The 12,179-nt window shown below is 45.3% G+C and overlaps 1 protein-coding gene across 7 annotated transcripts in view; it reads left to right on the top strand.

Annotated features, from left to right (window-relative positions):
• NAV2 (neuron navigator 2) overlaps nt 1-12,179 on the top strand; it is a 425,616-nt gene that overhangs the window by 370,602 nt on the left and 42,835 nt on the right. For all 7 annotated transcript variants that reach the window (XM_061406213.1, XM_061406214.1, XM_061406212.1 and 4 more), the window contains 4 exons: nt 2,027-2,079; nt 7,137-7,160; nt 7,275-7,349; nt 12,018-12,101. In XM_061406213.1, coding sequence (XP_061262197.1) covers nt 2,027-2,079; nt 7,137-7,160; nt 7,275-7,349; nt 12,018-12,101 — 236 coding nt within the window. The remainder of the gene's footprint in view (nt 1-2,026; nt 2,080-7,136; nt 7,161-7,274; nt 7,350-12,017; nt 12,102-12,179) is intronic.

The raw sequence follows: 12,179 nt of genomic DNA, 5'->3' as shown, positions 1-12,179 counted from the left end.
GCTGTTGCTAGTTATGAGTAAGAGGAGTTAATTATAGAGAAAAATAATTACCTCTACCCGAAGCCTGCCAGATGTGCCTCTCTCTGCGTGCGGCCCCAAGCTTGCCCTGAGATGTTGCTGAAGGCAGTGTCAGTGAATCCATGTGTATGAGGGAGAGAAATAAGAGACAGACTTCCATTTTTCAGCAGCCAAAGTCCACACAGAAGCCCTGTGCAGGCCTCTGGAGCCAGCGTCTGGCAGGGCAGTGGGATGGAAGGGCGGCTCCATGCTACTCACATCTCTTCCTCCAACTTGGCCTCCACTGTCATTTCCCCCCTAGTGTCTGTGTCATGGGGCTAAAGTAACTTACCTTTTTGGATCATTAGACCACTAGGTTGGGGCATGAGAGACTTATTTTAATGTGTGGACATATTAACACTGAAAGCCATTATTGGCCATTAACACCTTAAATTGACTTTTTAGGGGCACAGGCCAGGTAAATGATAGATGGAGGAAGAATAGAGGGAAAGATCTAGAACCCCAGGCATTGCTGAGGAGGGTGGATGTAAGTAGCAATGCAGGGACGGCCTCAGGGCAGCTGGCAACTTCTGAGAGAGGAGAGGACCAGAAATGCAAGCCCAGGATCTGTGTAGTCCGAGGAGAGAGGAGGCTGCCCTGGTGGCCATCTGGGAAATGAGGTCAGGTTCCTGAGAAGATGACGTTTGAGCTGATCCTGCTGGAGATCTGAATGGGCAGGGATGGGAAACTTCCTAAACCAAGGGAGCTGCCCTGGAAGAGACTGTGAGATGGCAAAGAACTTCACAGGTCATGCGTGAGGGAGCTGGGCAGGATTCAGAGTGTGATAGGAGAGCCTGAAGGAAGGCTGGGGATCGGGACGTTTATTGGGAATACATTGTGGAGGCACCAGGGAGGTTGGCGCAGCCGTTCATGAGACATCTGTGGGCAGGTAGCTTCTGCTGACCGCTGATCCAAGTTGAGGTCACTCCTTGGGTGGGAAGTGAAAGCTGTTTAGTACATGTGTGCTCCTCCCCAGCTTCCCACTCTCAGATCACAGGTGAGAGTGCGGTGTGGTGGGGAGGGGAGGGCCATTCCACTCCTGATCAGGGAGCCTGTGACCAATGCAAAGGTCTGTGATTTCTCCACAGGCATATTTCTATCTTTCAGGCAGTTTTTTGGGAGATTACTAGGAAAATGTCATTAAAGAGTCTGGTTTCCAAGAAGAGAAGTCAGCCAGAATACCTAGTCCTGATAAAGACCGTGGCTTAAAATTATATGAAAACAGATAATAAAATGTTTCCATGGCTTGGGGCGGAGGGGAGCGTGGGGGGCAGGAGGTGAAGGAGGAAAGTACAGGATGGTTCTAAGTCCCAAAGTCCAGTCACAAACAAGGAAGAGGACACTTTGTAAACATGACAAAAATCAGAGGAAGAACCTAAGTTTCAGTGGATATGTTTTCTAACCAATGTTCTACTACATGGTCATCTTGAATGAATTTACTGTAGCCAACAGCCAGCCTCTTGTGTTCAGAATAATCAGCTCATCATCTTTTTTCTTGTACAAAGGACGGATGCTAGCAAAATATAAAATACATTTGCCACACAATTTTAACCTTAAGGGACACATAAGGAAAAAGAAAGGGATAAAATCTGCTGGAACAAAGCAGGTAGCACTTGCCTCTGGGTAATAGAACTGAGTCACACAATTGATGGCAGTGAATATGCTTCTTAACACTTCTCTGTACTTGAAACATTTAACTTATTAATTATGTATTATTTTGATAGTCAGAAGGGGAAAGTATTTAGAAGGTTGTAGGAAATAAAACGTGGCAACAGAAAAATGACTCCCATAGAAAATTATTCCTTACTTGACTTTGACCTGTCACCGAACCAGACAAGGTTGGGTCACGGTGAGGTTGTTGCTCCAAGCCTGGTGTGTCTTCTGATGCCTAGTTTCTCCTTCCCTTCCCCTTTCGGGCTGCCTAGTAGCCAGCTGTACAACTGACCTTTTCTTTTTCTTTTTCTCATAGTTCATGGATCCTCACTCTCCTTGGTTTCCAGCACGTCATCAATTTATTCTACAGTGAGTATAAATCAATGCTGAATGGCTATGTGTGTCAAAATAAAATATAAGCATGTCTCCTAGAGAAAGTATTTCCATCATAAGGGGATCAATTAGTTAGGGAACACAATTTGAAATTTACAAACAGCTATTGATTATAATGTACCAACCAATAAATCAGAGGCTGACTTTTGTTAAAGTGGCATTGTGCTTCAGGTAGTAACTGGTTAGAATGTATGAGATTCCTTTTACTGTTTTTTCTTTCTTTTTTTAAAAAAATATTTACTCACTTATTTGACTGCATGGGGTCTTAGTTATGGCATGCATCATTCAGGATCTTTCGTTGTGGCACATGGACTCTCTAGGGTGGCACACAATCATAGTTGCTCCGTGGCATGTGAGATCCCAGTTCCCCAGCCAGGGATCAAACCCGCTTCTCCTGCATTGGAAGGCAGATTCTTTAACTATTGGACTACCAAGGAAGTGTCAAGATGGCTTTTTCAACTTTGTATCTCCCTGTTTCTTTGTCTGTAAAGTAGAAAGAACAGAAGTCCCTACTTTGTGGAGTTGTACTGAGAATTAAATATATGAAGATTACTATTCACTGCAACATAAATTCCTGGAAGACAAGGACTTTTTTCTGGTTTTATTCCTAGTGCCTAGAACTGGGCCTAGCACATAGTGTTCAAAGAACAGGTTTGAATGAAATAAGAAAATGCAGGTAAAGCAGTGAATAGAATGCACACAGCACAGAGGCAGCTCTCATAAGTGACAGCTGTCAGCCGTGAGAGGGCTACTGAAAAAAAGCCACATGTGACCAAGTAGTACTGGATTTGTTCAGGATGCTTTCTGTAGCTATGTGCGTGAGTATTTATCTTAAAAACTTTCATTCGGGAATTCATATAAAGGAAAAAAACATTTGATTAATTGGAAATTGGGGGTTCTTTAGACCTTCATTCCATGAAGGACAGATGTTTTAATAACTCAGATTTTGGTAATGCCAGGTATCTGGGCTATGTTGTGGGCCAAACTGTAGATAGCCCCTTGTAAGTTAAAGGCCATCCCAGAATCAAGTTAAAGAGCCCAGGGCCTGACTATTCCTTCTTGGGCATGCAGCGAGCAGACAGACTTCAGTGGTTCTTGACGTGGTGTGAGTTGAAGGACCTAGAAACATTCTCTTCTGTTCCTACCACCTTGTTCCTCCAGCTCCAAAATAACCTCTTTCCTCTGCTACGTCATCTTGTCTGAAATGTTATCAGAGTCTGGGCTTTCATCTTAAAGGCTTTATATATAGTAACTTTGGAAAGGGGTCATTCAAGCCATTATCCAGGAAAGCACAAGGATGGCCTTCTAACGGTCAGCAGTTGAGGCCTCTGAGTCTTCCCCTCTAGAATGAAGCTCTGTGACATGGGTACCAGAGAGGGTACTTGCAGACCTGGAGTCACTTCCTGCACAGTGTTTACTGGCCCCAAGTACATGCTGGGCTCTGGGCTGAGCCCTGAGGTCTCTCCCCTCCTCTCTGAGGTGGGGATAGTAGCCTGCTGCGGAAAGCAGAATCCAGAGGCGTGGAAGGCACGGGGCAGGGGATGTGGGACTCCAGTTCCACAGGCTTGGTGCAGTGTTGCTGCAGCAGACATTTCGGTGCCGAAGCCCCAAGTTTTCCCAGGGTTTCCTGTCCACACGTTTTTCACTCAGAAAAGCAACACTTAGGGGCTGGCCTGCATCAGCCAGCCTCAGAGCGAAAAGGACAGGAGCTCTTCACCTGTGAGAATTCGATGGCAGGAAGCTATCACGTGCAGTTCCCGGCTGCTGCCCCTCCGTGCCGTTCATGCCAACCACTGGGAGTTCTTCCAGCCACAGGCTCTCTTTCGGTAGCTCTTGTTCTGGTGTGTGGACCTGAAGCTGGTGTTTTCATGAAATTTGAAATTGTCCTTTTGGAGTTGATATAAATTCACAAATTACCAAAGACCTAATAATACTAATACTTTTTAATTCCATGTTTATCTGGATAGCAAGAGACCTGAGGCCTAACCCTAGTTTTTTCTCTTACTGTTTGACTTTGGACAAATTACCTCCTTATTCTCCATTTTACCCTTGGCCTCAGGGAGCTAGGCCAGGTGGTCTCTGAGGTCAGTGAGTCAAGGGTTCCCATGTACTGTCCTTTCCATGAGCCTTCTCTGAGGATATAAGTTGCTTTTGCAGACTTAAAAAAAAAATAGTCTAACCTTTGAATGTTTTCATTGATGGAGTGGGATGCTCATTCCAAGGAAAACTTCAAGTCTGACCAGACTGCTACCACCAAACAGTGGTGTGTGGTCCCTTATCTATTATTAGCTCCTTGATGATGATGAAATGCTAAAACAGATGCTTAGGCGCCTTTGCAAATGTTAAGGTAAACAAGTTCGTATTTGTTGTCTAGAAAGAAATCTTTGGAGTCTTATGTTGCCACCAACTCAGACCAAAGAGTCTGTTTAATACCCTGGTGTTTTAAAGGCTCTTATTGAATGATAACATGCTTCCCCCCGGCCCCTCCCCCCCCCCCCCAAAATCTCTAATTCTTAGATGCTCAAGAATGTTCATTCTGGCTGAAATTTGCCTGTAATTTTAATTACAAAGGAAAGAAAAGACAGCCTGATGCTAAACAAATGCCACAGGGAGGTCATGGCCAGCTCTCAGAATAGAAAAAAATTGCGGAGGGCACATCTGGCATTAGACTTGCTTTCTTGGTCAGTAGGGAGCGGCAGCTGAGTTCCCAGGGGAACTGCTCAGTGGAAGCTCCAAGACCCAGAGCTTCACTCCGAGTTCCCAGATGTACACAAGTGCGGTGGCAGCTGGGTGCAAGATACAAAACGCACGATTTCTCCAGGCTGCTGTTGAGAACGCTGGGCCCAACCCCAGAGACAGGTGGGCACAGGGACAGACAGTGGTAGCAGCCTGAGTAAAGAGCATTAGTTCTGCTGATAGAAGTGCTTAGAAGTAGGGCTGGTCCTCTGTGGATGGTTCAGCCTGCTAACAGACCTCCCACTCGCCTCCCAAATGTTAGATAGCTGTGACGTTATCACTATTCACTTTTCTCCTTTGGATCAGACTCAGAAGCCAGGGCCTTATTTCTGGAAGGCCTCCAGGAGAATGTCACTATAGTCAAAGAGCCAGGAGTATGTGCTGGTTAAGATCATAGGCTCTGGAGCCAGACTACCTTGGATCCAATCCCAGTTCTACCACTTATCAGCTGTCACCCATGGGCAAATTATATTAGTACTTTCTCAAAGGGTTGTTATGAGCATTCAATGAATAATAAATGTCAAGTGCTTAGAACTGTCTTTGCCATATAGTAAATGTTTAATAAAATGCTACTTATTATTACCAGAATGTAAACAACATGAGACATGAGGGACTTGGTCATGTTCATAGCTGTATCCCAGATTATTAAAACGGTGCTTGACACATAGTTGGAAATCAGTAAATATTTGATAGGTAGTGGTGGTGGGGATGAATTGATGGACAGGCAGGCAGACAGACAAAGAGGGATGGCTGAGTAGTATCAGAGAGGGAAGAGTAAGCAGTGAGGACATCTCCCAACCATCTGAAAGCATGTCTTAGATAAGGAGATTGTCCAGCTGTGTGACTTTAGGCAAGATACCTAACCTCTCTGAACCTCAAAAGGAATACCATCCTACTTTGTGGAGTCACTGCAAGGATTAACTAACTTGGTCACAGTGTACCTAAAAATTAGTTTCTGCTGTTGGGAATCAGCCTGGAGAGAGGGCCTTCTGGGGCAAGATCACAGGTGGGGAGCAAGGTGTGAGGGGCGGTCAGACCAGCTACCCACTTGTCCCAGCTGATGGGTATAGGAAACTGCAGGGCCTGATGAATCGTACCCCTCTGCGTTCTAACTGGCAGGAGGAGACACCAGAGTCAGATGCTGATCTTTAAAAGTAATGGGTTTGCCACTAGTGAAACTGGATTAGGACACACATAGAGGACTCAGGACATAATAGAGTCTTTACTGATCTTCACTCACCTACCTGGCTGCTCCACCCCAAGAAAGTACAGATGGTGGCGTGTGGAGAGAAGGCCATTGGACACTTACAACATTTCCAAGAAAGCCTGTGTTGGAGGTTGTGGGTTTCCTGTGTTGGAGGTTGTGGGTTTCTTCTTATATGTGCCCCTACAGGAACTCCAGAAGAGAGAAAGAATGGTTCCCCCTGCAATAGGTTCCCCCCAACCTACATGGGCTCCCCCTATGGGAAGAGATAAGTAGCTTATAGTCTCTGGCTGGTTGATTGCTGTGTCACCACAGACCCAGGGCTCCGGATGGAATGTTTTTCCAGTAAGAGAGTCTACAGGCTTTGTCCTTACTCCCCAGGGTCACAGGTAACTGGGGGCTCGAGATGGAGCATCAGGAACATGCCGGCCATCTTCCTTCTTATAAGCTGGGGAGTCTTCAGGCTGGCTGATGGGGCCTCCCAGTCCCCTTCACTTCTGGAACCTTCTTGCCCTGCTGCTGTTTCTGCTTCAGTGCCCTAGGGAGATGAGAGGGAGGAATAAAATGGGGCAGAATTAACCTATGAGCTGTCCTCCCTGTCTCCCAGGTAGGATTACCAGATTAAATATAGAATGCCCAATTAAATTTGAAATTCAGGTAAACAACAAATAATTTTTTAGTATAAGTGTGTTCTCACTGTTGCATGGAACATATTTAAACTAAAAGAAAAAAAAATCTAACTGGGTGCCCTGTTCTTTTTTTTCTTTTTTTTTTTTTTAATTTGCTAAATCTGGCAAGTCTTCCCCTGGCTTATCCCCTTCTCATCACCCCATCTCCCTGTCATCTCCACGTGGAAGCAGGGGGCTCCTCACAACCAACATAGCTAGAGTATTTCCTAATTCTTCCTAATTTCTTAAAATAATACACTTTTTGTATTTGGCCTTTCTGATTGGTCACATGAATTGAACCGGTTTATTTAGAGAAGTTCATTGGAAAAGAAACTAATGCATCTTTAAGACTGCTGCAAGTGTCCAAATGTGGCCCTCCAGTTGTTCCTCAACTGGTCTAATTTCTTCTATGTTTTTCTTTACAGCCAGAAGAAAAATGCCAGTCAGAGGTAAGGAACATTTTGCTAGTTGGATTTCGTCTTTCACTATGGTCAGTTCCTTCTCCCAGCTCATCCTGGAAGTGGACTCCCAAATCAAGTAACTCTGTTCCTTGTCATCTTTAGATCCGCAAACTACGGCGGGAACTGGATGCCTCCCAAGAAAAAGTTTCTGCTTTGACCACCCAGCTGACAGCAAATGTGAGTGTGGACCCAGAGCGGTAGCCGTTGTCGCCCCTGAGCATTATATAGGCAGAGTGGTGTAACGAGAGAGACTCGGGCTCTGGTATCGAGGGTGTGAGTGTCAGCTCTGACACTTACTGGCTCTGTGCTTTGAGCAGACTCTTTCACTTCTGAGCCTGCCTTTGCTCTTCAGTGCGCTGGGAGATGATAATACTCAGCTCTCAGGGGCGTAATGTGATCAGTACCTGAAATAGATTAAGTGCTCAAAATGGTTCATTTTCCTTTCTCTTTCTGGAAATTTTCATCTTAAGAGAGAAAAAGAAGAAAATCTAAGACTCCACAGTAAATGGCTGACTGCTCTGTAATTATTATATAATATACACAATTACGTGTTCAGGAGGCACTGCCAACCAGCATTCAATTCAGCAGCTGTTTAAGTGCCAACTATGCCCCGAGCAATGTGGGTTCAACAGCAAAACAAGCATAATCACTGTCATCTTAATGTTCTTTCTGTGGTACAGCAGAGAGACAAAACAGTTTTGCTATGACATGATAGCTGTTATGATAGCAATAAAGGGGGATGGTTGTGGGAATACCTAAGAGGAATGCCTAGATCAGTTTTGATGGGGCTGGGAGAAGTCAGGAAAGGCTTCCTGGAGGAGGTTACATCTTAAGATTGCTGGGTAGGGGAGGATGTATGGGAAGGACAGCATTCTAACCAAAGAGAGTAATTTGTGCAAAAGCCCAAGGTGAAGATGTTGCTGCATTTGGAAACTATAAGAAGCTCAGTGTGCTTAGAATCTATGGCGTGGATGTGGGGGAAGAGGGCTGGGGTGGAAGGGAGAAGGAAGTGGGAATGAGGGCAGCATGGAAGAAGGGCAAAGGTCAGGCCACATCATGAACACATTCATCTGTTAGGTGGTTAAGTTAGCTTCCTAACTGTGATGTGGTTACAGGATTTGCAGGGTCAGAGTAGAGGCAGAGATCTCCTACCACATCAGACCAGTCTGTAAAGGTGCCCTGCCACAGGGCTGTAAGTCGTCAGGGCTGCGGCTCAGAGGCAGAGCCTGAGGTTTTGGAAGGTGCTGAGATGCCTCAGAGGCAGGGCTTCCTGCTTGGGAGCGCACAACCAGTCTAGGACCATAGATTGTGAGCGTGAGCCCGTCAGAAAGCCACCTGCGTGATCCCAGCACGCTGTTAAAATGAAAAGCAAAAAGCTGTCTTCCTTGGACCAGGACTGTAATTAGTAAATATCTGGAGCTTTTGCCCATGTAATTCCTGGTTTGAGCCTGAGTCTACTCGAGGAAACTTTCCATTTCATTTTAAAGTCTGCACATGAAGTACCTAGCAGAGTGCTAGACCTTAATTATAGGCTCAGTAATTGCTAACTACTCTGAACTAGTCATTCTCCTGTGCTTTCTTACATTTCTGGAAATCTGTGCTTTTTTTTTTTTTTTTTTTTTTTTTCTTTTTCTCCCCCTTCCTTTTTTTTTTTTTTTTGCTTTTTTCCCCCTAAACCCTAGTATACTAGGCTATTGTGTGTTTTTTCTAATCCTTCTTTATTTTCTTAACTTTTTTCTCTATTACTGTATCCTAAAATATCAGAAATTTGGAACTTCCCTGGCGGTCCAGTGGCTAAGCCTCCATGCTCCCAATGCAGGTGGCCTGGGGTTCAATCCCCAGTCAGGGAACCAAACTAGATCCTGCTTGCTGCAACTAAGACCTGGTGAAGCCAAATAAATAAATAAATACACACAAAAAAGAAGATCAGAAATTGATATTAGATCTAGAACTTGAGTTTTAGAGTCTTTTTCAAAGACTGAGACATTATCTCAGGAATCAGATGCATGTCTACAAACCAGAACCAGTGAGCCAGGGGTCTCCTTGAAACACATGAGGTTTGACAGCAGGTGATTTGGAAATACTGCCCTTATTAAGAACTACAGCTGTCAATGACTGCCCCTTACTAATTGAAAAATAGTAATTTATTTATCAATGAACTTGATTAATTCCTCCAGTGACCTCATGCTGCCCCCAAGGGACCTTTCATTGGGCCATTTGGAACTCTCCTCTGTGATCCAGAAGAGTAAGAGTGAGATCCCTCACATTACTATTATTTCACTAATCCGGTTTGCTCCTCATAAAAGCCACTGAATCCCATATTGTTTTAAAGTAAATATTTAGTCTTGCCACACACCACAGGCAGTGCTAACGTGTTTCACTGTCTGCCATCTTTCTCGCAGGCCAAGCCGTGTTTGTTTTTTCTGGGACACACTCCTCAAAGCCACCTTCTCTGGGTGTTTTCATCCCACTTGTGTTTGTTCTCCCTGGGAATGTGAGAATGCTGCTTGCTGAGAAGGCTGTTGTGCGGCTCTGGACCAGCCTCCTGGCCCGTATTTTCATAACTGAGATCATGACTCAGTCCTTTTGCTCACCAGCAAAATGCGATCCTCTGGTTCTTTGGAGCACATGTGGTTTCTTCTTGAGTTTGCAAAAACACTCTCTCGATAAGCAGTCTTCGTGGGGTCAGGTTTTTGCTTTTGTTTTAAACGAAAAAGTTTTCATGCCCACAAATAGAATCTTGGGTGGCAGTCAAATGAGGAATTGAAATAAATGGAAATTCAGTCATTTACATTTGACCTTGTCATTCCTTTGAAGTGCCAGGGTAGCAGTCAACTTGTTCACCTCCATGCCCTGTCTTCATTCACTATGTGACTGTCTCCAATCTGGTTGGCTTTTGTCCTGCCACATTCTCCAGAGCAGACTAAAGCGTATCACTTTATTTTAAAATGCAAAGGCATTTTCTCAGTTTTTCATGAGAGAGGGCATGCAATCAGAAAGAAGCTGGCCAATCCATTTAACATTTGTATCACAAGTGCTCCTGTCCCCTGCCAGCTCCTACTGCCAGTGGAAAAGAGGCTCAACAGTTGATCCTAGAGGTGTCTTATCCTCAATCTCCCTGTTTCATGAAGTCTAGTAACAGAGGCCTCCCACTCACCCCTCAAGTCTCTCCTCCCTAATCTGAAATATGTGCTGACCCTGATCCCCTTACAGTCTAGGGTGATGGCTCCTCTCCCACCCTTGTCTTCTTCACTCTGTGCATCTATCATTTTTGTCTCGAGAATTTTCCACAACCATAAGGTCTCACTTCTCCCAAGACTCAGGTACCTTGCTGGTCCTTCTGGTTCCTCCTGTGACCTTCTGTGTATCTACCCACCCCACTCCAAGGATCTTTTCTTCATCTCTCTACACCTGTGTTCTCAGAATATCTGTTCCCAAACCCCATCTGTTCCCCGCAGTCTCTAGTCATGCCTGTGTTTTGCAATTCCCTAACAGCTTATAGATCATTTTCAACCACATTGTGTCACTCAATGCTCAGAATCACCCTGGGAGGAACAGAGATGCGGCTCCCATTTTACAGATGAAACAACTGAGGCCTGCAGGGTTAGATGACTTATCCATTCTTTATCCTTGGTTTTAACAATATTATCAGGATCCTCAGTCAACTCGCTGCTCTCTCACCTACTGCTCTATGGAAGAAGGTTTAGTGTTGAAACACAGAGTTGCATCTTGCCCTTGAAGAGGGTTGTCTGCCTCAGAGAAAGGGGCAGACAAAAGAGCATCACATCTCTCAATTCTAAGATACACATTTTTTTTTCATGTTTCTAACATCTCTTAAAATTGGATGCATATTTCAACTATAATTGGCAGCATTTTTAAAGCTGTCTTTGTAATATATAGGATAATGGCATGTCTGATGCTGTCTTCTACAGAGATATATAAAAGTGCAGGGGAGCCCCAGGGAAAGTCCTCACTCCAGGGGGAACAGGGGGCAGGTTCTCTGAGGTGGTAGCAGATGGGCCTTTTGGTGGCTTTTTATTAACCAGGATTATAACAGGCAACATCTGCCAACCACTTTGTTCGTCCATTCTGTAAACATGCTTAACGTGAGCCTCTACTGTGAGCTCGGTGCCTGGGGAACGAAAGGTATCCTGCAGTGTAGCAGAGACCGGCGTAAATTAGTGATCCCAAGTGTGTGTGTGTGTGTGTGTGACTGTGATCCCACAAAGTACACAGTAGACCAGTGTGCTTGTGTGAGTGAACAGGAGGGAAGCAGCCCAATCTGGGAGTCTCATGAAGACATGTGCTGAGCTCTCTCGAGACGTGTGTGTAAAAATCATCTGGGGAGGCAGCTAGGGGAAGGGCATTCCGGGCAGAGGGGAAAGTACGCAGAAAGGCCCTGAGGTGGGAAGAGGCACGGGATGTTGGAGAACGTGAAAGGCTAGAGTAACCAGATCGCAGAGAGTGGTGGGGAGTGGGGGCTTAAGAGGCTGAAGAAGTCGACAGGGGCTCACCCACGTGGCCCCGGTAAGATTTCCTTCTTTAAGAGCTGGCACCGTTTAGGCACGCCTGCCTTGCAAGGTGTATTTCCCAGCTGGCTCAGTGGTAAAGAATCAGCCTGCCAAACAGGAGACATGGGTTTGATCCCTGTTTCAGGAAGACCTCTTGGAGGAGGAAATGGCAACTTGCTCCAGTATTCCTGCCTGGAAAAGCCCACAGACAGAGGAGCCTGGCAGGCTATAGTCCGTGGGGTCGCAAAGAGTTGGACACCACCTAGCGACTAAACAGCAACAGCAAACCTTGCAAGATAATGTAACCGCAGGGAAATGTGTCTTTCCCCTCTAGGCTCACCTCGTGGCAGCCTTTGAGCAGAGTCTTGGAAACATGACCATCAGGCTCCAGAGCTTAACCATGACGGCTGAGCAGAAGGTAAAACAGGGTGCTTCTTCCCTCCCTGCTTAGAATTAACAGACCTAAAAACATGATCCTGTTTTATTCCAGGAAACT

This window comes from Bos javanicus, chromosome 29 (genome assembly GCF_032452875.1).
Source record: "Bos javanicus breed banteng chromosome 29, ARS-OSU_banteng_1.0, whole genome shotgun sequence".
Lineage (NCBI taxonomy): Eukaryota > Metazoa > Chordata > Mammalia > Artiodactyla > Bovidae > Bos > Bos javanicus.
This window is presented reverse-complemented; position numbering and strand designations above follow the sequence as displayed.